Source organism: Pezoporus wallicus, unplaced genomic scaffold (genome assembly GCF_028554395.1).
Source record: "Pezoporus wallicus isolate ANWC-B61680 ecotype Strahan unplaced genomic scaffold, APGP_CSIRO_Pwel_v1 contig_4012, whole genome shotgun sequence".
NCBI classification, from domain to species: Eukaryota; Metazoa; Chordata; class Aves; order Psittaciformes; family Psittacidae; genus Pezoporus; species Pezoporus wallicus.
This window is the reverse complement of record NW_026637828.1, coordinates 36,807-61,109: the sequence shown is the minus strand read 5'-3', so window position 1 is coordinate 61,109 and position 24,303 is coordinate 36,807. Positions and strand designations below refer to the sequence as shown.

Here is a 24,303-nt window from a genome sequence, read left to right as displayed (position 1 = left end):
CTTACAAAGTCCTTGGTCAGGGTAAACATCACTTAGCAGCAACTGAAAACATTGGTGTTATCAGCACTGTTCCCAGGCTGAAAGCCAAAACACAGCGCTGCACCAGCTACCAAGAAGCAGAAAAATTGACTGCTACTGCTAAACCCAGGACACATCTTTAGCGTTACTCACTCTAAATACTGAAGTGATGGAAATGCTGCAAGAATTTCCACAAGTTTTAAGAATCCCTGAAGGCCACATACTGGACCCAGCCTGCAACAAAAGAAATACAGACACGGAGCAGCTTTTTCACATGCTCAGAAACAGCAGACGTTATGAATTTTTCAGTTCTTCCCCTGCAGCCCCAAATGCAAGCCAGTTTACATTCCTCTGAAACAGCCATGCCCTACCATCTGCAGCAAAGATTTCTGCTTCAAAGCCTCCAGATGAGAACCCCACAAGGCTAAGATCAGACAGAACAGAGCTGTTTGCACAGAAGCAGCAGAACATGCATTTGCCACTTTTTTTTTTACTGTTTGTGAGATTCATCTCACCTGGTTTAGATTCCTGTATTTTTGATCTTTTTTTTTATTTTTCCAGGTTTTTTTTTCTTTTTTTATGTATTATAATCTTAATAATCCAGATGAAACAAATCCCTCTCTATCCCCCCCCCCCCCAACTGTTGGCAATTCAGACTAACTTAAGATCAACATTTTACTGCAGCTTAAAGCTCCAAGCATTTGTCCCTCCAACATTAACCTCTTATTTGGAGTTTCCTTGGTATCAGAACAAGTTCAGCCTAGTTAAAGGATTGGAATTTTAACAAAAAAAAAAAAAATTAAAATAAATGGAAGGTAGGCAAGGAAACAGGAAGGGAAAGCAGCATGAAATCAGAAGTGAGGCCAAGCATACCCTCTAGACTGGGTCGGATGTGAAGAGCAGGAAACAGATGAAAACCTGATGAGAGTATGCCATTGCACTGGTGCCATTTCTGCCCAGACTAATTCACACACTATGGTAGGGAATTTTAAGCAGTAGAACAGCCTTGGAAGCTGCTTACAGTTTGTAGGGAAGAAGAAATGTTACTACACCTCATATTTAAAATCAGTGTTTCCAAGTCAATCTTCCTTCTTCCGGGAAAATGTTGATAAATGTTTTATTTGGGAGGGATTCTCTGACCTTATTCTCTCATGGCCTAAGCTCTGATAGGGCAGAAATTACATCAGAAGACTCAGATAAAAATGTTGAGCAGTTCTGGGGAAAAGAAAGATATTTCCCAGGTAGCTGGATCACAGCAAGATACTTTATACCCTATGGCACAAGATCTACACCTGGTGATAAGGAGCTATCTTGTAGTGAAAATCAAACAAAATAGATCAAAACATGTTAACCTGTACCATGGCAGGAGCCAGAAATTACGTTTTGTGAGTTTGGGCCATAACTTAATCTATATAGTTGAGAAAAGCAAAATAGCAATAAATGGGGTTTACTTAATACTTTACCATAAACTAATTGTGTATCAGTTCAATGACTGTAGCCAATATCCATAATTCTTCTGAGTCTTAAATGCAATCATCTATCAATCAACAGAGAGGTGTATTACTTACGCAAATTCTAGTTTCCTGAGGTTTTTGATGGCAGGAATTTCATAGCTGCTGCAACCGCATGCATCTTGCACACTAAAAATATCACAGTAGAACCAGAGCATGATAAATATTTTAGCAACCAAAGCAGCACTTTACATATAAATTCATAGTAAACTTTTACAAGAAATAAACCACTGTTGCATTAACTGAGGAACCAGAAATTTCAGAATAACTCCTGCTCCGACCTTTCTTCATTCAATTCATTCCAATTTTCAGATTGAAATGAATTTCAAATGACTGCACCTTTTGTAGTGCAGTCATTTGCTCTTTTTCCAACAGAACTTAAAACCACATTCTTCTAAATCAAGTGTCTTCCGTCAAACATAAAACTTGCATGTATTTTAATCAAAATATTCTGCCCATGTTAAAATGGAAGTCCACATTTCTGTTTAAAAAACAACCAAAATACTTTCTTTATGCATGCTATTAATTGCAACCAATCCCCGTGCAACATCATGAACAGGGATGAAACACAAGCTTTCACAAAACACAAGCTTTTACCTCCTGAGCTAAAGGGCCAACTCAGGTCATTTTTGACTGGTGCAAAACAAGCCTTCATTTAAGGCCCTGGTGCTACAGGGGACAAAAATCTGTTAGCCCAAGTTGTGTGAGTGAAAGCAATTGGAAGATAGCAGTATACTCAGAGATTAAAAAGTAATCTGAAGAAAAAAATGACAGCCAGCTTTTTTTATTGGCAGTTTTGATAAATGTTCTGCATGGTGCTGTCATTGCTTCTCCCTGCCCTGACAACCACCACGTATCGGGGTAGGAGAACACCCTGAGATGGTACAAGAGCTTGTACTGACTTAGTCACTTCTCCTTTGGACAAGTGGAGGACTCTGCTTTTCCAGCACTGTCAGTGAACCCCCATTTTCTTAAATCACTAGTATATTAAGGTCATAAATGAGCCTACCAATTGATCATCTTCTGTATATCCACAAGGTCTGAAAGGTCACTGATGTCCTTCATTGTCTTTGCCTTAAAGGGATCAAGAACAAATTTCTCTGTTGATGCTCTCAGCAGTTCACAGTCTTTTTCCTGTTCTAAAGACTTCCAGAGCCTGACTGTGTCACTGAGGGAGGCCCTGTGAAGTGAAATCAACAGATATGATTGCTGTTGTTGCATGAACAAGTCATACAGTCCTATGAATGACACTGCTGTCTACAAAGAATGATCTACCTGAATGATGCCACATTCTTCAGGCCAACCAAGTCTTTCAGTCCTTGCATGTCAATGCTGCTGTTTCGCAAATCCAAGGAAAACTCTTTTCTTGACCTTTTTAAAATAGAGTGCAGTACATGGACGTCAGGTGGTGTTAGAACTACACCCAGAAAAGACAAGTCTGGCTTGAGCCTTAAGGCCACATGTTGCAAAAGATAACTGCTTTGTGTTTCATAAATACATTGTAAGAGTTTGAGTAACCTCTCTGGACACAGCTCATTTATCTGCAGCCTTCTAATACATTTCAACAGGGTTTTCTGCTTCTTGATTGATTGTTTTACAATCTTATTTGAAAGGGAGCAGAAGCAGGGGTCATCCTGGAGGAACAACAATCCAGACAAAAACTGAGGCACTAAATCTAACCAATTATAAGGTTTTTTCTTCTTGGATGGAAAAGACAGGTACTTTGTTAGACTTTTATCCTTGATCTCTTCTGCTAACGTAAGGTGAAGTGCACCCAAGAAATTCTGAATGACAAAATCAGCAAATGTGCTCCCAAATGCCTCTTCTCCACTATCTGAATGTTTGGGGAATGCAAACGGGAGGAAAAATCCGTATTTCAGAGCAAACTCTTTAACTTCCTTAGAAGGAAGAAGATCACTTTTTATGGCACTTCGGTGCTTTTCTCCAAGATACCAGGCTATACGGGCCAGCATAGCAAGACTGTCTTGATTTTGCATGCCTGCAACATCTGCTTGCATAGGTATTATCTTCTGCTGAAGAAATTTCAGGAAGACTGTAGTAAGAGTTGAAGGAAGACACTTGTGTCCCATTTCAAGTACTGTCTCACAGAGAAAACAAACAAATCTACACATAACAGGGCTGTAACAATGACTGAACAAGTACTCACACTCCTTGATTAATTTCAGTGCATTATCACTGTAGGGTAATCCTTCAAAGTATTTGCTTATGTACAATTCTCTCTGCTGAGGGGAAAATCCTGTTATTTCAATAGTCTTATTCACTTTGGACACACACTGATATACCTTGTCTTTTGGTCTTGCTGTTAGTAATAAAGTACAACCATTGAGTATCTTTTTTTGAATGAGCCCTGAAAGCAGCTCCTTTATAGTGCACAAGTCTCGTTCAGGCTGGTTGACTGAGCAACGAAGAAAATTCTCATGATCATGCAACCCTTCAAAACCATCAAAAACCAGAAGGACTTTAGCAGGATTTTGCAAGATATACTCAAAGATCTCTTTGCTTCCCTCTTGAGGTTTCACAAAAAATTCAAGCAGCAGATCCTTCAGGCTATATTGCTTCTCAGGCAAGCTTATTTGTTTGCAGTCAAACCAAAACACAAATTCAAACTGAGAAAATTCTCCATTGGACCAGTCCTGGCAGATCTTCTGAACAAGAATGCTTTTGCCCATTCCTGCTTTTCCCAGCACCACAATCACTTCAGTCTCTAAATCTTTACTTCCTGGGATTTGAAATATTTGGCTTCTTTTAAGGGCTGCTTTCTCCTTCTCCTGCAGACTGCGTGTTACCAGCTCCTTTTCCATTGCTTTTATGCTATTCTTTCCAGTCTTGGTTTCAGTTTGGCTTTGAACAAGTGTCCCATCAATAAACAGGTGATCAAGAGCTATTTCACGCTCCATGGTCACAGATCTGCAGACATCTTGGAAATAATGCTTAAGTGATGTGCAGAAAGCTTCCACTCGCTCTAAAGAAACAGAAAGCACACATAAACTCCAGAAAACTGTTCACAAATAGTACATAGTTGTAATATGGTCAAAATACACCAGTTCCCATTAAGAGCGTATGTTTGGATTCATCCCATGAAACTGCAGGTACTTAGATTTGGAGTACAGGCACAATAGACACCTTTAGACCATGAAATGAAAAATTTTGGAGGTATTCACACATATGATATAACCAGCTAAGTACACTGACCTTCTAGCTAGGTACTACAGCCAGATATCTAAAGGTAGACAAATCTAACATCTTAAAAATAGGAACTGTGCTCAAAAACTTGGAACAGCTTCACAAACTGTTGAATGACAATTCCTACAAGTAGCTTTTCTTTATGCAATGAAACACAGGAAAATATAGCCAAAAAACTCCAGAAGTTTTAAGTACAAGAGATCTAAACTCACTTGGTCTTTTGAGAGGTTCTTCAGAAGGAATTATGGGAATTTGGACTTCTTTGAGCATTTCTAAACCTGAAAAGAACAAAACAATATACTTGAGGAAGACACCTAGATAGTCACTGATTCAGCTTTACTAATTTTAACATTAAGACTAATGCAGATTTTCAAGTTCGTTGCAACATATATAATATGGCTCATCCAGAAAAAGAGAGGTTTTGTTTATTTTACAAGGGAAAGGAAAAATATCCTCAGCCATACAATTCAGCTGACATGAACTATCACAGGCAGCATGACACCATACAAGATGACAGCTGTTCCAATGTTGTAAGAAGCAGAAGACGTATCATAACGAGGTGACATACATTGTTCTTTTCAAATGTCAGGGGTTTGCATAAATTCGTGTTCACACACTGGACTTCTTCATGTCATCAAAAGCAATAGCTTCCTTTTACTATTCGACATCTTGTAACCAAGCATTAAGGATGAAAGTCACAGAGAAATTACTATTTGTTGCACAATTTACCCATTGCTCTTCCTGATGAAGTACTGTCACTGTCCAATTTTCTTTATTTTTGCCTGCTTGTTTTCAGACTACTGCAGTCTTTTGCACTTGGTTAGATGAGCCATGTCTGCCAAACACGTAACTGGGAATTTTTCAGGGAAAGCATATTTTCTACAGACTCGTGATGACAGTATCAATTCTGACAAAACTTTTGGTAGGAAAAGCTTTGCTGACACAGGACAGAATTTAAATTGACAGAGGCTGCAACAAACCCAACTTTATCAATAGTCTTGTGGAAACCACACTTAGCAGAGATGTGGGGCAAAACCCCAAACCACAACAGGTTCATCTACCTAGATTTGGACAAATGATTTATTACCATAATATTTGGTTCATCTTAATATAGAAAGTTATTTAAAAAAAACAAAGTTTCAGAGATCTGAAAACTAATTCTACCCCACATGCCAGCGATAGATGGAATGGTTAGAGTTCTGGGTTGCTTCTATCAGTGAAGCAGTCTCAGACTTCTGATAAGCAAGTCCTTTTTCCAGTGAAAGAATACATTTGATAGAAAGAGTTCACCTCCTTGTAGAAGAAAAATCTGCTGAAGATATTAAATAACAAGGGGACATGCCTGTTTTCAGGCAAGTGTCTCGTTTTGGTTTATTACTTATTAAACAAACACAACAGAATGAAAACCAAGAAAAACTGTAATTAGACATTTAGATGGGAAGCCGCATTGGTCAAATCAATCAGATGTTAATTTTCTAAAAAGGAAGAGAAACTGACTTGATAGCCGAAGCGGTAATTTTTCTGCTGCATTTGGAATTCTGAGGTTTGTGACATACTCATATAACGTTGTGCTGCTGTAAATCAGTTGGAATTATTAATATTGTGTGTTCACATAAACAGTATATATAACGTAAAGTACTTCCCCAAACCCATGGGTATTTGCGTGTTAATCCTCACTTTAAAATTATGCTATTTTGGGCTCTGTTGCCACCAGAGGGCAACAGAACGCTGTAGCAAGCAGCTATAATTACCAGAAACTAAACACCCACTAAAATCAAACTCCCTGGGCTGGAAGAAAAGTGTCTGAGGAAAGCTTGTTACCACAGGCGGGACTGTTACATCCTGAGCAGGGCTCCAATTTCTTTATAAGCCTTTCTGTATATTATGCTTCTGTATTGCTTAGTTAAGTCATCATTTTGGCTTTGAAGGTTCCATTTTAACTGACTGCAGTATGGCTTCCAGCATCGAGCATTTAAGATGCTCAGGCCATGCCAGTACCAGCACAACTTCCACTTCTGATGATGCACACTGGCCTTTTGTATTGTTTTAACTGGACAAGAAGACTTCATCTCGTAGCATATGGCTAACATACAGCTGAATCCTTAGTTCTACAATCTTTTATCTGCTCTGTATTTTGACCTAGACTAAGCAGACAGTGAACAATACAAAGAAATACCATTAATTTTTATTTTCCTCAATAAGATCAATATGAGTAAAGCCCAAAGGGGAAAATTGGCTTTGGACAGAAGCAATCTGCTCTCTCTCCCAGTCCAGAGTACTGTATACATACAAATTTGCTCTCTACATATCACATAAACTAACTAGAAAACTTGGGGATATCAATGTTTCAGTGGGAGAAGTCAGTGATGGCAAGAAAAAAAGTTATAGTTTTCAGCCTATCATAACTATCAGTATCTGAAATGAAGGAACTTTGTACTTTGTTGACAGTTACTGACTTTCCAGTACTTTCTGCCTATTTATGTGAGTAAAAGTGTATTGCTCTCACCTGGATATATTAGAACATCGGATGTGCCATTTCCAAGAACAAAGCCAAGTATCTGCTTAGGAGGATCTGCAAAGCCTGCATTCTGTTGGCTCCCTTTCTTGCCAACAGATAGACACTCTGGAATCAGAGGTGCTGAAGGTCCTGAAATGAGTGTGGAGCAATTACTCTTCTGTTTTTAAAGGTTCCTGGTTTCTAAAGGTTTTCACGTTAAAGAAAATATCCTTTCTGGCAGCTTCTGGGCAAATATTCCCAGTGATGAGTTAATGAACCAGAATTCATAGGCTCACAGGAAGTCCGCAGAATCCATTATTCAAAAAATCTTAACAGGTACGATGAATGTGAAATACAAGGGATTACCCATCTTTTAGTAACTACTATTTTTTGATAGTCTAAAGAGAAATCCTGTTAATATAACGAATGGTGTCTAAGGCAAAATCTGTAAATGTATGGACCAGAGACGCAGAAGAGAGGAAATGTGTAGATATTGTGTATCTGAATTAATTTAACCATCCTTTGCACTACATCTTTCCCACATAACTGCACATCATGCTGCTTGTACAAGCAGCTAGCAAGGATCCTCCTTCTGAACCTGCACTGGGAAATTTTTTTGATGATACAGTGCTTGCAATTTAATCAGCCATAGTTCTGAGCTTCTCTAAGCGTGACAGAATTTCTTTTGCTCCTTTGTGCTGTTTCAGCTATCATTACATACTTCAAGACCTCTAACGTATACATTACTTTTTGGTTCCTTTCCAGTATAGATTTAACAGTGAAAGGTGTTGAATTCTGTCTTTGTCATTAGCAATTGCCAGTGTACCGTGAGCACCCGCTGCTACTCAACGTTATCAAGGCAAGGCAGCTACACAGCCCATCACTTGGATTAGTATTCAGGTTTTACAAACAAAATTCCAACCTAGATTTTTCTCTACTACTACAAATACAATTGTCCTCTGGATAGCCCGTGGATGAAAGGAACTAACCCAGAGTTTAGGAATAAAAAATTTGTGATTTCCTATTCTTAAGACAAGCAAGTAGTTATTTAGATTAGCATACAGCAAATAACTGTTCTCTTATTTATTAACCTGCATTTCACCAGTTAAATGAAAGACTCACTGTTTCATTAGGGGCTTTTATTTCCCTTGAATATTTTTCATTCTTTTAGTGAGTGCCATACTTTTAGTGCTCGATTGAATCAGCTACCATGCTTGTTTTCCCCATCATTGTTCAGGGTCAATAACCAAATTTATAAGAGAGTCTTCCCCCTGTATAAATCAACCCATGTACAGGTGCACACCTGTAGCTCTACTGTACATACCAGAAATTAAGAAACTCCTTTCCAATGCATTGGCAGCAAGAAGAGAAAAGGACATGTGCTGGTTAGTTAGTGAGGTGGAGCTAGCTGGATGGGTGTTCAGAGGCATAGTAAGGAAACTGCAGCTCCCTGCAGACACTGCAGGGACTTCCACTTGAGAAAAAAAAAAAAAAGGCAAACCAAAAGAAGAAAGTTATTTCATTGCTAGAAGTTAAGGTGGCCAAAGAAGAGGTCTCAGCAGGTATCGTAAACCACTTGATTCTGATCAGCTGTGCTTTGATTTTCCAAAAGTAAAACCAATTCACAATAGCTTTCTGCAATACACTCCCCATCTAAATATTGCTGCATTGATGTAGTCAGAGGAGATCAGGTACTGTTACAGCTAACTGCAAACAGCTGGGCAAATCTAAAATTGAATTCCATTCAATTCGTCTGAAAGAATCTCATCCTTGGCTTACCACTCTGAACTTTAGTAAACATTAGCCTCTTTACTGCACGTGTTCTTACACTTCTGAAGACCTGATGCATTTCCCTTTGCAGGATCATTCTGTGACACACATTTTATGACAGGTTAAATAAATTCCTGATTTTGTTATATAGCTCAACTTTTTGTCTATTAGCTCAGTATGTATACTACATATACATATACCTAGTCTATATAGACTATGTATATATGGACTATGTATATATACACATATATACATATATGTATATATGTATATATATACACTACGTGGGTATATATACGTATACATATATATCCCTTCCCTCAGCACCCTCAATGGGTCAGTAAGGTATGGAGACTGATAATATTCTGAGCACTTTCCACCTATTGAGAAAAGGATAGGTGCAGCTTTACAAAGCACCTGATAGCTCTGTGATGATAATGTAGACTGAATTGCAAGTCCTGTAGGGTGAGACATTTGTACTGGTTTGGCTTTCTTTCTAAATCAGGAATTGATGTATCACTTTCTTAATGAAAACTCTCATTGTTAGTGTGGTATAAACGGAGGCTCAGTCTCCTTCCTTCCTCCTGAAATCCACACAAACATTGGAAAAACAGCTTGGTTCACAGTCTCAGTGCATGTGTGTGATCTCGATGAATTTCATCCAGTCTATGCCAGTTCCTTGAGTATTGCTGGGCAATTGCCAGGCTGAATTTTGCTCAGATGCAGTCCCATAATCCAAGCATTCTCTGCATGTCTCTCTAGGTTACACATACTGATTTTGGCTGCCCACCCTGACATGCACACAGCCAATCAGGTTTCATACAGTCAGAACTCCTGTCAGGAAGTTTGCTAACATACAATAATGCATACATCACTTCAAAACACAGTATGATATATTCACCCAAAGATGGTTGCTCTCACATGGATTTTGCAAGAGTATTTTGATGGTTTCTCTATGCCTGAGACGCCCATTTAGGCTCCAGACTAAGAATAAGAATTCTAGCACCAGTTTACACCTAGGAAACAAGTTGCAGCCTGTCTGCTGGCCACAGGTACTGCCCTGTAGGTGGTCAAACAGCATGCAGCACCTTCACATTTCCCTTTCTCTCATGCTTACTTTGGTTTAAAGAACTGTATAGCATGAGCTGGGCAAAGAAGCCGTCTCTTCATAGTTACTATTTTCACTAGGATGTTTGACTAGATTTCTGGGAGGTGACATGCTTAGAACAAAGAGGATCAAATATAGGAAATAACAAACCGTGGCCTGGGTCACATTCCCCATCATAAACAAAGGGTATACGTGATAAAAACGACAAAATTTGACCCTGACCCAATTCTCCACTGTTTTGCTTTCTTCTCTCAGATTTTAGACATATTTAGAGAAGTTCAACTAGGCCTCATCTGATGCTAAGGAAGTAATTTTTCTATCACACATCAGGAACATGTGCTTCTGAAGCATAAGGATCCAGTGGTTCCCAGGCTATCATGTAGTTGGTCCTAAGATGCTGTTTAATAGTTACTATTAAGAGGGCACAGATTTGTTGTATCATAAATAAGTCAAGGTGCATAAGAATGTGATTCTACAATGATTTCTACTCTGCTGGAATTAAAAACATTAAAATTAATGATGATGCTGTATCATCAAATACCTAACAGAGGATGAGACTTTGCAACATAAGACAATATATGTTCAATAATCTTTTCCTATTCAGCCAACAACTTACCTATTTTCCTGTATTTGCGTTCTGAAGCATCAGAGCAACTCTCTGCAGAGCCTAAGAATGATGAAAGAGAAGTGATGATAAATGACAAAAATTGAAGCAGTTTGGTAACTTTACGTTTCCACCATGGAAATTTATTTTAACCTTTTAAAGCAGAATGAGATGTTATCAGTTTCAATTCAGCTATTTCAGAATTGTTTGGGGCCAATATATAAAATATGAATGTGAGAAGCCTCATATTTCACTCTGACTGTGAAGTTTCAATTAAGCTACAGATTTTTGTGCCAGTAATCAAAGATTTTTGCTGCTGCTGTTGATATTGAAGAGGGAATTGTTCAGCTAATGCTTGCTAAGCGATAGAGTCACTGAAAACAAAGTTAACACTGTCACACAGATGAAGGGAAGAAATACAACATACTTAATGTCATGTTACAGGACAACAAATTCTGCAAATTGTAAAGAATGTGCTTGTGGGAGTTGTTTTTACTTCCAGCCCACAGAGGGTAAGCAATATCATAGGAAGCACGTCTGGTTGTATCAGTGAAGAACTACATGAGAGATGCATTGAGGATGGGTTAAAACCAAAGTGTCGAAATGCAAATTTAGGATTCAAATTTTGCAGCCTTTCAAACTCTCACTCTTTTTCACTTACTTCGTTTGTGACATTTCTGCACATTTATGTCAGGAAGCATCTCAGTGTTTTCAGCTGCTATTTCATCCAAAATAAGGTTCCCTGCTAAAAATATGTAAAAATGTCAACCTTTGCTCTCCTAGAAAAATTGTAGGAAGAGAAAAAGTAACAGAAATATACCAACAGGTGACAAAGAGAAAATATGCTCCAAATAAATGCACTAAAACACATCTTCAGATCAAGAGGATTTAGAAAGCCCACAGAGCTTTGGATGCAGGTTCTGTTACCCTCTGTTGGTTTTTGAACTGTGAGGTATTAATCTACTGCCATTAATTCAGTGGCTAATAAAACTTAAACACTTCTCAATGCTTTAATGATGAGCAAAGGATAAAAGGATAAAACAACATAGCTGTATCACAGCATAATCTCAGTACTAGCAAAGTTATTTACTCATTTTTGGTACAAAAAGGATTAGATCCCTTAAGAGATCGTATTTTGTGTTGTAAGAACTGTGAAGTTATCTGTACCATTCTTCTACTGGCAAATCATTCAGCACTAATACTGTATCTTGTTTCCTCTAAAACCAATACAAATTTTGCCATTAAGTGCAAAAAGCCTCAATTTTTAAACATACCAGGGAACAGTAAAAAGTCAAGCAATCATCTCTGGTCAAGTACTGAACGAAGGAATCATTTACCACATGCATACTACAGCATTGCTGCATTGATCAGGGAGAGAATTAAAATTCAACATGCTTCCTCAGGCAGTTTTGTGCATCCTGAACAGAAGTGAGTGTGCATGAACAGCGTTTAAATGCATGATAAGTCCTCTGGGTGGTTCAGCTTTAATGAACTTCTGCATACCACCTGTGTTGTGCTTAGAATAAGTCAGACTCTAACTGAGGGCGTATACTGCACTAGCTGTACATACACTATAGCCATAGTGATGTGATCGGCAACTGCTCAGAGATAAAACTGCCATCTTTCAGAAAGGCCTGCAACAATACAGAAAATCCTCAAAGTCTGCCATGAAAATCCTGGGATACAGTTTCCAGGGGGAAAGAAGAGTATACCAGATATATAAAAACCTTACTACGGTTCAAATCATGGGGATGAAGTACAGTGCAGATGTTAGCCAGAACACTGTCATGGAGAAAATTAAACTTTGCCACAGAAATCTTACCAAAAGTGTCTTCCACCTTCATCTCCTGATGATCTTGGAGCACATATTCTGCTAATCCAGCTAGCAAGAAGGGACCAAAAAAAAAAAAAAAGAAAAAAGAAAAAGAAGAAGAAACATAGTAAGGGCACAGTAATTTCACAGTAAAACTCCTGTAAACTTACCTTTTGCAGAGGTAAATTAAATTTTTCTTGTAAATTTTTGTTCAGGAAATCAAGAAAACAAAAAAGAAGAAGTTGAGACAGGAAGTATTAAGCAGAAGGAGCCATTAATAGAGAGATTTTTTTTTCCCCCAACAACCACAAGCTACTGTTAATCTGTTTCCCCACAAACTGCAGGTTTATGTACCCTGGCTAGATCTGCCATGCATGAGGGACAGAACACTATGTATATGCCACTGCTTTAAACTGAAAATACAATTAATAAGAAATAGCTATAGCAAGTGACTGAAAAATAAGGATGTGAAAGAAAGAAAAATTGCATTCATACCTATTCTAGCATAATCTTCTTTGGTGGAACAGAGATCCAATTCATCCCCATTTTCACTGTTTTCCATTGTATACAGGAAATCAATATTGAACTGATCATAGTTGCTGGCATCAACTTCAGAATCTAGAAGTAAAAAGGAGAACACAATTGTTCAATGAATACCATAACGAAGGAGTGGAAAACAGATCTCAGGACATGCAGAAAAGGCAGATTTGTTACTTCAGCAAAAGGCTTTGGCTCTTCTTTTTATGTTGGTTAAGCAGGAACAGAACTCTCAGTAATATATCAACAGAAATCAACACTTTTGCTCAACTCTGATACTTCATATTTCCTAGTAAATAAAACAGTTCTAGAATCCATTCTGTCCCGTTAAGGCCCATGCACATGGCCAGACTCATCAATATTATAAAACCTTCTTATTCTTTAGGATATTGTGGTACCATGAAGACTCCCTGTTTGGAAGAATTCTGGATCCATGCTAACCCCCAAGCTACTGCTACAAATTGCCTGTAAAGCTGCTAGTTGAACAAGGCCAAAATATACCAGAGACCATGCTAACATCTTCACAGCAGATATACCCAGCTTCCAATAAGTAGTGCCATGTCCTGACAACATTTACTTTATCTACATCATCTCAGACATTGCTAAGGCTTAGAAGTATTCAAAACAGTGAAAAATCTCTGATATAACAAAAGCCATTCCTTGATCCCACACTCATCCTACTTTCACTGAACAAGTAAGACAATGGGAGTGAAGAAACACTCCTGCAGGTTTGATTAACAGTCAGAAATTGAGAGAGCAAAGCTCAACCTGGGAAATAATCACAAAGATGATTCCAGGTTCTGGTGCTCAGTTCTCCACTGATTTGCCCATGTACCTGCTGACACTGGTCTCTCATTAAAGCAAGGGTGTGAGGTGGTATCCTCCAGTTTGGTAATCTCTTACACCTATCAAGAAGAACTATAGGTTTTCATATCTGGCATGCGTCTGTTGTTCTCTTTTCATTACCAATCTCAAACCACAGACCAGCTCAGCAATTTAAAATAAGCTCATCTATTGCTCCACCACACAGTTAGCAGCATACATTCACTTTCGTACTCTAATGCTGGCAAACTCAGGGGAAGCAGAACATTCCACAGCCTCCACACAAATTCAGGAGCAGAATGTCTGAGATCCAGGGCAACCTCCTAATCTGATCAGCTGTAGGAATTTACATGAAGAAACTATCATTTTATCAACACTTGAGGGTGTTGGTTGGTGAGAAAATGAACATGAGCTGGCAGTGTGCACTTCCAGCCCGGAAAGCCAACTGTATCCTGGGCTGCATCAAGAGGAGCATGACCAACAGGTCAAAGGAGGTGATCCTGCCCCTCTACTCTGCTCTTGTGAGACCTCACTTGGAGTATTGTGTACAGTTCTGGTGTCCTAAACATAAAAAGGACATGGAACTGTTGGAACAAGTCCAGAGAAGGGCCATGAGGATGATCAGGGGACTGGAGCACTTCCTGTATAAAGACAGGCTGAGAAAGTTGGGGCTGTTCAGCCTGGAGAAGAGAAGGCTGCGTGGAGACCTCATAGCAGCCTTCCAGTATCTGAAGGGGGCCTACAGGGATGCTGGGGAGGGACTCTTCCTTAGGGACTGTAGTAACAGGACAAGAGGTAATGGGTTAAAACTTAAACAGGGGAGGTTTAGATTGGATATAAGGAAGAAATTCTTTCCTGTTAGGGTGGTGAGGCACTGGAATGGGTTGCCCAGGGAGGCTGTGAATGCTCCATCCCTGGCAGTGTTCAAGGCCAGGTTGGATGAAGACTTGTGTGGCATGCTTTAGTGTGAGGCGTCCCTGCCCACAGCAGGGGGATTGGAAGTAGATGATCTTGAGGTCCTTTCCAACCTTAACTATTCTATGATTCTATTCTATGATCTTTATGTCCTGGCCCTTCTGCTTTCTCCTCTATCATAAAATCATGAAATCATTGGCCTGTGCCAACAAAAACTGTAAAATGGAAACTGGTAATGAAAGCTGATGCCTTAGGATCTCAGAAGGAAAAAAAATGCTGGTTTGCTTGCAGACTGGTTTCATCACAAACTCACCTAAAAGTCTCTGTTTTGCCAAGTGTTTACCTTGAAGTTACAAAAGTGTGGACAATTACATCTGACCAGCTTACAATAGGAACACTTGCAAATAAACTACTTACAGGAACAATATCCAAACCAAATACATTAATCCCACACCTTGATGAGTGACATGTACAGTATGTATTTTTAGACTCACTGAGCAGGAAGCTGTAAACATGGAGTTTCAAAACCATGATAGTTTCTGGAAGCAGTCACTATTTTACATACAGATATGAACAAAGTTATTGTATCATAAGACCATGTGTTGCTGTGTTTAGTTCAGACACCACAATAAGCTGCCATTAGGTGGCTATGGAATTGAGAGGAGATGGTAATAACTTATAGCATGATGACTAAACTAATCAAGCATTTTTTAGTGTTTTACTAACCTGCAGAGAAGTCACCTTCTTCATTTCCAGATAACTTAGGATCAAGTTGAGTATACAAATGCAGTGGATCGATATCACTGTGCAGCAAATCAAGATAGCCATTTTCAGACAGAAATGTTGAATCCATGATTTGTCTCCTGCTGTATGAAATCAAATAGAAAAACAGTTAGCAATAACAAAACTACTTTTTTTTTTTTTTTTTTGTCAACCAAAACTACAAGTCCTGCACTGTGGCCTTCTGTTGACAAAATATTGAGATCTTAAGGCTGTGGAACTGGTATTGCTTTACCAAGTCTTGCTTGGGTTACAACTGTGTAACTTAAATTTACAGATCCAGATACAGCTTGCAATGAGACTTACCTATCTTTTAGTCCAGTCAGGGGGTGGGATACTGCAGTCTGACCACCCAGACCAAAAGTGCCAAGTACTGAATAAGTCACGAGTCCTGTATCTTTATCAGGATATAAATGATGCAAGCGGAAATCCAGCAGGTACTGGGGAAAATGAGAAGACTGCAGTGAAGAGCATGGAAGCTGAATCCCATTTATTACCATCAGGACAGTTTCTTTTAATGGAAGCAGCTTCAGTCTGGGATGTTACACTCAGCTCCTAAGACCTGGAGGTAGCACTAGGAGACATCCCCTCAGCACAAGAAGGTACAGTGAAAGGTAGAACACTTGTTTTGTATAATTCTTTTCCAGACCATAGTTGATTGTGTACAGAAGCATGGTCACTTTGGGAATTAGTTTCTTGTAACAGGCCACTCACTCACAATTTGGAATCTATCACATTTATTTGTTAATCAATGTTCTTTTCCCCTCAGAACTCATACCTACCTGTGAGTTGGGAATTGCTATAGCCTTTCAAGCAGAGTGCCATACAGTATCCAGACAAATCTGACTGATCTAAGGCACTCCCTGCTCCAGTCACCTGAGAACTGCTTTTACTGCTGCAGCTACATTTCTCAATAATGGTTATCTCTTCCTCCACCTCATTTTAAATCCCTTATATGTCTTTCCAGTTACTAGAATAAGCTTCCAGGCACTACAATAAGCTCAAACATTCCTTCTGGATATTCCAGAGCCAGTGAAATAACAATACTTGTTGGTCACTCATCACCTTTATCAAACTATTTCAAAACCAAATATTGGCTCCTCAGTGTTTACAGGTGGCTAATGTGAATGCCACCTGCACTGGTAATCCAAGAAATTTAGTTCATAATAATATTAAAATGCCAGCATGAAATGGACAACCAGCAAAATTTGCAGGCCATATCCTGTTAAAAAAAAAAAAAAGGTGCTGACACACCACAACCATTAAAAGTTTCAGCTTGGCATCAAGCACCATAATCTGCAATGAACGATAAATATAATACAGCTCAAATATTCTGCCTTTAGCAGAATGCCATGAATAACTCTGGTTTCACATGCCTAATTTCTCAAGGTGTGTAAATATGGAACAACCTGTTGTACCATGAAGCCTACCTGCAACATGATGAAAGAGAAATACAACTAACACTGCAGCTCTGATTAAAGAGGGGCAGAGCAGACCTAGTCACACACCACTACATGCTGCTTTGTTATAGACTAATCTTCATCCCTCTTACTACTCTAAGGGGCTGTTCTGATGAACAGCTTAAAAATGGACCTCTCCACGTTCTGCCGCAGATGTCTGAATCTAGAGCCTTAACTTAGAAGAGGATGGACACAATGAAGTTCCATAAGTAGGAATAACCTACACTCAGGTACTTCTCCTTCCTCATGTTCAGTGGCCTCATTATGCTACTGTCCTGGGTTCAGCAGTAGCAGTCATGTTTCTCCTTCTTGGTAGCTGGTGCAGTGCAGTGTTTTGACTTTCGGCCTGGGAACAGAACTGATAGCGATGGTTTGGTTTGGCCAAGGACTTTGTGAGCCTCATGCTCTGCCAGGGAGGAGGGGAAGCCAGGAGAAAGCAGAGACAGGACACCTCACCCAAGCTAGCCAAAGAGGTATTCCATACCACAGCACGTCATGCCCAGCATGTAACTGGGAGTGAGCCAGAAGGACTGGTAGACTGTGGGGTTAGAGGAGGTATAGGTCAGGGCTTGGTTGGGCTGGGGGGGGGGGGGGGGGGGGGCCGAGTTATCGGTTGGCTGGTGGTGAGGTGATGTATTCTCTTCCCTTGCTATTTCCTTTATCATTGTTATTATCGGTAGTAGCAGTAGTGGTTTGTGTTATACCTTAGTTACTAAACTGTTCTTATCTCAACCCGTGGGAGTTGCATTCTTTTTGATTCTCCTCTCTGTCCCTCTGGGAGTAGGGGGAGGGAAAGAAGGGGGGGAGTGAGTGAACGAGTTACCTGACTGGGTTTAAACCACGACAGCTACGAAGATTACAAAAATATTATATTATTGCCTGCTGTGCTATAAATGGAAAGCAGAAGTTGCCAAATCTGAATAAGAACCAAAAATAAGGTTATAAACATACCGGATTAAATTTTCAGTTTGTTGCAGCATTTTGCTTTGCCCTTTCCCTTGCTAAATGAACATAAAATCCTTTCAGAATGTCAGGCTCCCAGAGTTTGTGAATAATGCTGTTGAAGCACTACCTCAGGGTCAGTATAATTTTGGGGTTAGAGACAGAGAAGTAACTGGGCAGAAGGTGTAAAGAGAATGCAAGACAGACAAATGCATCATTCCAGTGGCAGTTCAGCTGCTTGATTGCAGCAGACAAAGAAAAGGCTAAATCCTATGGAAAGGGATTAAGTAGGCAAACTTAATCTTGTGTAAATACTAAGCTTTAATTAAGTCATAGTCATAATGTTGCCCCCAAAATCAGGGTTGTTTCTCTGGTGCATAGAGAGCTGATTAGTACCTAAAGTTCAGATATTTGTTTATTCTGTGTCTATGCAGAGGTGGGTGTTAGGTGGTAACTTCACAAAGCCAGCACACCCTCAGCCTGCCAGTTACCTATTTCCATATATTTCAGTGAGAATCAGGGTTTCTTATATACATAGATAGCATTATATATATACAATATATATCTTGGCTTCCACATTCTCCGTCTGTATTTAAAGGCACAATACATATTTATTTCACTATACACATCCAGTGAATAAAGATTTCTGTGGGCAAGGGTCTCTTATCTCAGGAGGTGTAATTTTTAGTATTATAATGAACCAAATTCCTTTAGGAACACAGTTATCTTCTGTTTTGCTAGGACTTTCAAAATTACTCCTGCCTTCCTAAGCAGTCTGAATTTAGCTGTTACTCTTCTTCTGATCCAGCTGGTTCATTTATCATCCTTCTCTCTTTCCTCAAGGCCTGTCAGTGTGTAAGAAAACATTGTTTTTCTTCACTACCTGCAACTCTAAAGACAAGATTTTCAAGCATCCACGCACATAGTCCTTTAAAAAAATAAAAAATAAAATCGTAACTTCTTCATTGACAGATAATAGTAAGAGCTTTTGTTAATTTAAACCGTTATTTTAATAGCATTTCCCTGTGGATAAACACATAAGTAATGCAAAATGTTTTCAGCTTGCCAGTGCCAAGTCTAGATAGAGAGCTGATAATTAGGATGCAGAAAGTGTTACAGCCGAGGAACACAGGAGTAAGGGAAACATAGCCTTCCACCTCAAGAAGAATGAAGATTGCCATTCTTTCAGGAATGAAAAACTGGAGTACTCATCTCTTTTGTTTCACCAGTCTGGCCCTCAACTTACCCTCTTTTTTTTTTTATTACTTTGGTTTGACACAGATCTATACCTTGCGGTCTTCCTATTGAATGCACTGGATTTGGGATGCTGCAATTTCTTTCTGTAGTTGAATGAACACATTCCTAATAGGAGGTGTTCTGTGTGCTTTTCTGCATTAAAATTATGGTGCAGCCATGGAAAGCACTGTGTCCAAGGTTGAAGTCAAAAAGAGTTTTTGAAAGGCGAAAGCTTCTGCACTGAGAGAGCCAGAGGTAAGGAGACTGACACCTCATGGACAGTGAGTGCTTTGCTGCATGCAGTAACTGAAGTACACAAAATGAAACCATACATAATTAATCTTGTTTACAACAGCAGCTCCTCTCTCTTTGGCTGGGACCAAAGATAAGTCAGCTCCGTGCTACCCAACACTTTCTCTGTTGTTTCATGCGTGCTTTTAACTTAGTTAACCGATTATACATTCCCTCTGGGGTCCCTTACAGAGCTGCCAAAACGGGTGTTTGGCACGTTTTCACTTCGTCAGAAGACTAAAATATTTCTGTAGTAATTTCTGCATAAAGGCTGTGAAGGCAAGAGCCAGCTCACATCTGGAGGAAGACAAACCCTGCACAGACCTGCAAGACAAAGTGTTGAAGTCCCATGGGGTGTCCGCTCTCCTTTGTGGCAGGCCTCCATGCACAAAGTGCAGATGCTGAGTGGGGGAAGGCAGGGTGTACTTACAAATGTATTTCCATGAATACATTTTCCTTTATTGTTTGGATACTGGTTAAGACAGACTTTTTGCCTTAAATCTTTAAATAAAACCTCCTTTCTCCTGCATTTGGTAGCCTGTGTTCTCAAACCTCTGCGATGATTTAGTGCATACAGCAAGGTTTCCACTCATGATGCATTTGGTTTACTGCTGTATTCTGCATATACAGCACAACAATATGATTCACTTCCAAGGTTCTCCATGGTTTGTTTTCAGTGCTCTTTTAGAGTCCAAGTGATATCATATGAATTAAAAATGCTGGAAAATTTGTGAAAGAAATAGTGAACATTACCATACCAGGACAAAGAATCTGGTTGAAGAAGGAAAAGGTATTCACTTAAACCACATACAAGTCTTAAGAGTTAGATAGGGCAGTTTAGATTTCTAAAGATAAGGAAGGTGGTTGCAATTTCTCATTTTGCCCCAATAATTTGATTTAAACGTGTTATATTTTAAAGGATCAACATGTTAAAGATTCCCGGCAATGGGGTCTGCTACTTACTAACTGTTCTCTAAGAGAATGAAGCGGGTTTATATAGGCAATAATGTAACATTTACTCCAAAAATAAGGTGGGTGCTTCTGAGATTTGTTAGGGGGTTTCCTTCCCAAAGCTCTGTTGACATCTGAACTGACTGACAGGTAATAAAATAGTCTCCCACATGAGTACAGAGGTTAAGAAAATGAAGCCAGTTCAGGAAGAGAGGAAATCCCCTCCTCTTCCCCAGAATTTAATTTTTGTATCAGTTTAGGAAGCTGAGGATAATTCATAGAAAAGAGTAGTAGTGCCACACAAATCACGTTTTTCAAGCAGAGGATGACATAACATTACAGCTCCAAGTCTTGCATTAAAGAAAAATAAGAGAGCAGGACTGCAGTGAGGACAAGAGGTCAAAAAATTAAACACAAAGATTGCTGAAGAAATGTTACTTTCTTGCAGCACTCCAGAGTAAGTGCTACACATGAACCAAGATGACAAGAAGCGCGTATTATGGAACTCTAAATAAGGAGTCCAGGGAAACACTGGCACTTGGAGCTAAAAGTTCAATGACATCAGCTACCAGCTACAGTTTTAAAGCCTTTTTAAAATTTTGTTAACAACTTTAGAAAGTCTTCTGTCTTCTTTTGTGCCACCCAAGGGTTATGTCATTGTGCACAACACACGCCAGAAGGCAGGGATGTACTTTCTGGCTTTTGCTGCAGGCAATGTTTTGGGGCAATGTTCTCTGGGAGGTGGGCAAGCCAGCAATGAGGAGGGATGAAGTGCCCTCCATGCTACAGTCACCCGTTTCCCTTTCCTCTCCCCAAATCCACCACTAACAATTCCTTTTCTCCACAGATATCAAACAGATTTTGCTGTCAGAGACAGCCTCATTATTCATAAACTGCAAGTAGTGGTGCTCAGGTTATGAAGAACTTAGTTGTAATGAGCTTAGAAGGTTTTAGTTTCTATTTCAGATCTTTGAAAAGCTTACACATCTGAAAAGCATTTAACTTTTCCTGTGGTATTACCTGATTTAACAAAAGATACTACTTTTACCAACAGTCTTTACTGTGCCAATGTAGTGTTGCATTCCATGGGCTTTATAGTCTAAAAAGAAAGAACAGAGATGATGCTGAAAACAAAGCTGCCCTATATCCTGCCACATTCTCCTTTGTCTCCCTTAGAGAGGAGTTTAAAGAAGTTGGAAAAAGTACAAATATCAGGTAAAAGGAATTTCTGCCTTTTAATGGACTTAGCTGTATAGAGACCAACACAATAGATAAAAGAAATGTTATTAGTCTTCCACTGGAGGCAGCTGAGTTCAGGCAGACTAATAACGTACTGTCCTGGAGGTGTCCAGATGTGTGATTTGAGAGCAGAATTTGCCTTTTCATATCCACTATTACCTCATGTGTCACAGCTGTGCCCAGCTCTCCCATCCCAACAGTAAGATGAAATACAACAGCACAGCAGACACCTTGCCTACATTTGTACTCCAAGACTTTTTTCATGATAGAATCTTAGCCCTCCTAAGTGGGAATGTAAAACTCTGTGGAAAAAAATGGAAATAAATGAGTTTCTTTCTATGATTTTTAGTTTCATTTTCTATAGGAGAAACTTGCATAAAAAAAAACAAGTGCATTCTTTAAAAGAGACTGAAACTACAGCAGCCTTTTGAGCAAGTAACAGGGGAGAACAAAGAGAATAATTCAAAATTCTCCAGAATTTCATCTGTATTCAGACTTCATCTTACTAATATTTCAAGCAACACGATGCCAGATACTGACACACTGTAGTTAGCAATATCTACAGAAGGTAAGAAAAGAAGGATTTACCCCATTCAAGAGTTGAGGAAAAACTGACCTCAGAAAACAGGATAGTTCCTCTTCTTTTACTCTGGATTCACTACCAAAATACAAGGAGACCTGCTAGCACTGCCCGGGGCTTACAGAAAGTGACAGCAGAAAGGAGGAAATGAGCCAGACCAGTCACTGCAGAAAAATGAAACACACAGGGGAATTCCAAACAAGAATATTAAGAGGAACCTCCTTTCTAGCAACCTTTGTATAATAAGCACTCTTACCTTTACCCGTCACTTGTACTGCTAAGAAGAGCTTGCACTTGTCTCTAGTTAGGAACAGATTGATTTATTTGGTTGGAAACTAAAACTGGATGAGAGCTGGTGGTAACCATTTCTGGTGGTCCATAGAATTCTTCCTCTCCTTTTCTATTCCAGTTCAAATCTGTCCAAAATCATGCTGTTAAACAGTCCATCAGTGAGAATAAAACAAGCAGCACAGCAAGAATAAAGCAAGCAGCATGCAGACACTGTTACCTTGCAGCTCCATTTGTTGAAACAGAAGTGAAAGTATTTCTTTCACAAGTTCACAGACTACTAATCCAAAATCAGTTTGGAGTCTTGAGCAAGCGTTTCTTACCATTGGTCCAAATGACAAGTGGGATGTTCTATGAAACAGAAGCTCATAAATCTTGCCTGGCTTACACATGGTGTTCAGGGTTTGCTTGTAGCAGCATCTGACAATGTTTATTCATCCAATCATCACTTACCCTGCCAGTGTATGACAAACAACCTTCTGAAAATAAAGTTCATTCACAAGCATTCCTGCCATGATGCCTATAGCTGCTTCTGTGTGGCTCAGCAAGCTTATTTGTATTTTTCTGTTTTTTTTTGTTTTCTGTTTTTTTTGTTGTTGTTGTTTGTTTGTTTGTTTGCTTTTGTTTGTTTTTTTCCCTAAATCATACACAGACCTACACAAAGTAGAAATTAACTGTGAAAGATAATATATTCTCAAGCAAGCAAATACTTTCTGTAGTATTATTCCATTGGCTCTAACTTACAGCGAAAGTTCCACCAGAGTCTGAAGGGGAAAGGAAGTGGGATTTGGCAAAGTCAAAGACATGAAGGATTTGCTGCTTCAGTAAGGTAAGTTTTTAATCAGATACTTCATAACAAATGGCTTCTGCACAAGGCAGCAGGTCTTATAAGCAAAGCAGTTGCTGACCTGTGCAAGCCTTCTCCCCTTGTAGAGGTGATCTGCTTCCACTATGTCCTATGGCTCCCCAGGAAAAGAAAAAGCTTTTCCCATCCCAGGAGTGGCTGGTCTATTCTCAGTATTTAGAGATACGGATCCCAGCCTGCAATGCAGAGCACTAGCCTCCTTGGGCTCTCTAACCTGCCAGGCAGCTGTGTTCTTGGAATTCCTCTATGCACATTAGAAGAAAAGAAACATCTCAGTATAACAGCATTCAGAGCAGAAAATAATGAAATGCTGCACAAACACAGATTTCTGTATTTTAGAGCTCTGTTTTGACAGAAGACAATAATACAATCACTGTATGAGAGAACCATACAAAATTAAAGGTTATTTCTTAGCCCTAGTCTTATGTGCAGCACATCCCCACAAATTATAAGGTCCTATACCTGCCCTACAGGCAGACTTCTTTACCACCTTTTGAGGCTGTAATCCTCATGAGGTGATCTATATACTGCAAGGATAAAAGTTTGGCTCAGCTGTTTACTGTGATTCTAATCTGTAACAGTAGCAAAGACTGCTTGTCCACTTCTTGTACAACACCCATAGCTGCTTAGAAACTGAAGAAAGGAATTGCTGGAGCAAATCAGAGTACTCGTTCACCTATGATTCTATCATCTAGCGGACTAGTCTATAAAGATGGTGTTATAGACAAAAGGAAAAACAGTTTACAAAAACATCAGGTTGAGACAGCTGAGAACTGCTTTAGCTTCTCAGGTGACCACCAGCTTCTTTGCTTCGATGCTTGCTGATACGCTGCCCTACTGCAAAAGGAGGGAAGAGAATCTATTGATTAGTA

At 39.3% G+C, this 24,303-nt stretch overlaps 1 protein-coding gene across 1 annotated transcript in view; it reads right to left on the bottom strand.

Moving 5' to 3' along the window:
- The window catches only part of CIITA (class II major histocompatibility complex transactivator), a 33,673-nt gene that overhangs the window by 7,356 nt on the left and 2,014 nt on the right, over positions 1-24,303 (bottom strand). Inside the window, 13 exon segments of the mRNA XM_057407861.1 lie at positions 172-252; positions 1,587-1,658; positions 2,539-2,709; positions 2,805-4,512; positions 4,946-5,011; positions 7,240-7,380; positions 8,555-8,704; positions 10,725-10,784; positions 11,374-11,457; positions 12,535-12,594; positions 13,021-13,143; positions 15,526-15,665; positions 15,886-15,889. Of these exon segments, the coding sequence (XP_057263844.1) occupies positions 172-252; positions 1,587-1,658; positions 2,539-2,709; positions 2,805-4,512; positions 4,946-5,011; positions 7,240-7,380; positions 8,555-8,704; positions 10,725-10,784; positions 11,374-11,457; positions 12,535-12,594; positions 13,021-13,143; positions 15,526-15,665; positions 15,886-15,889 (2,860 nt within the window).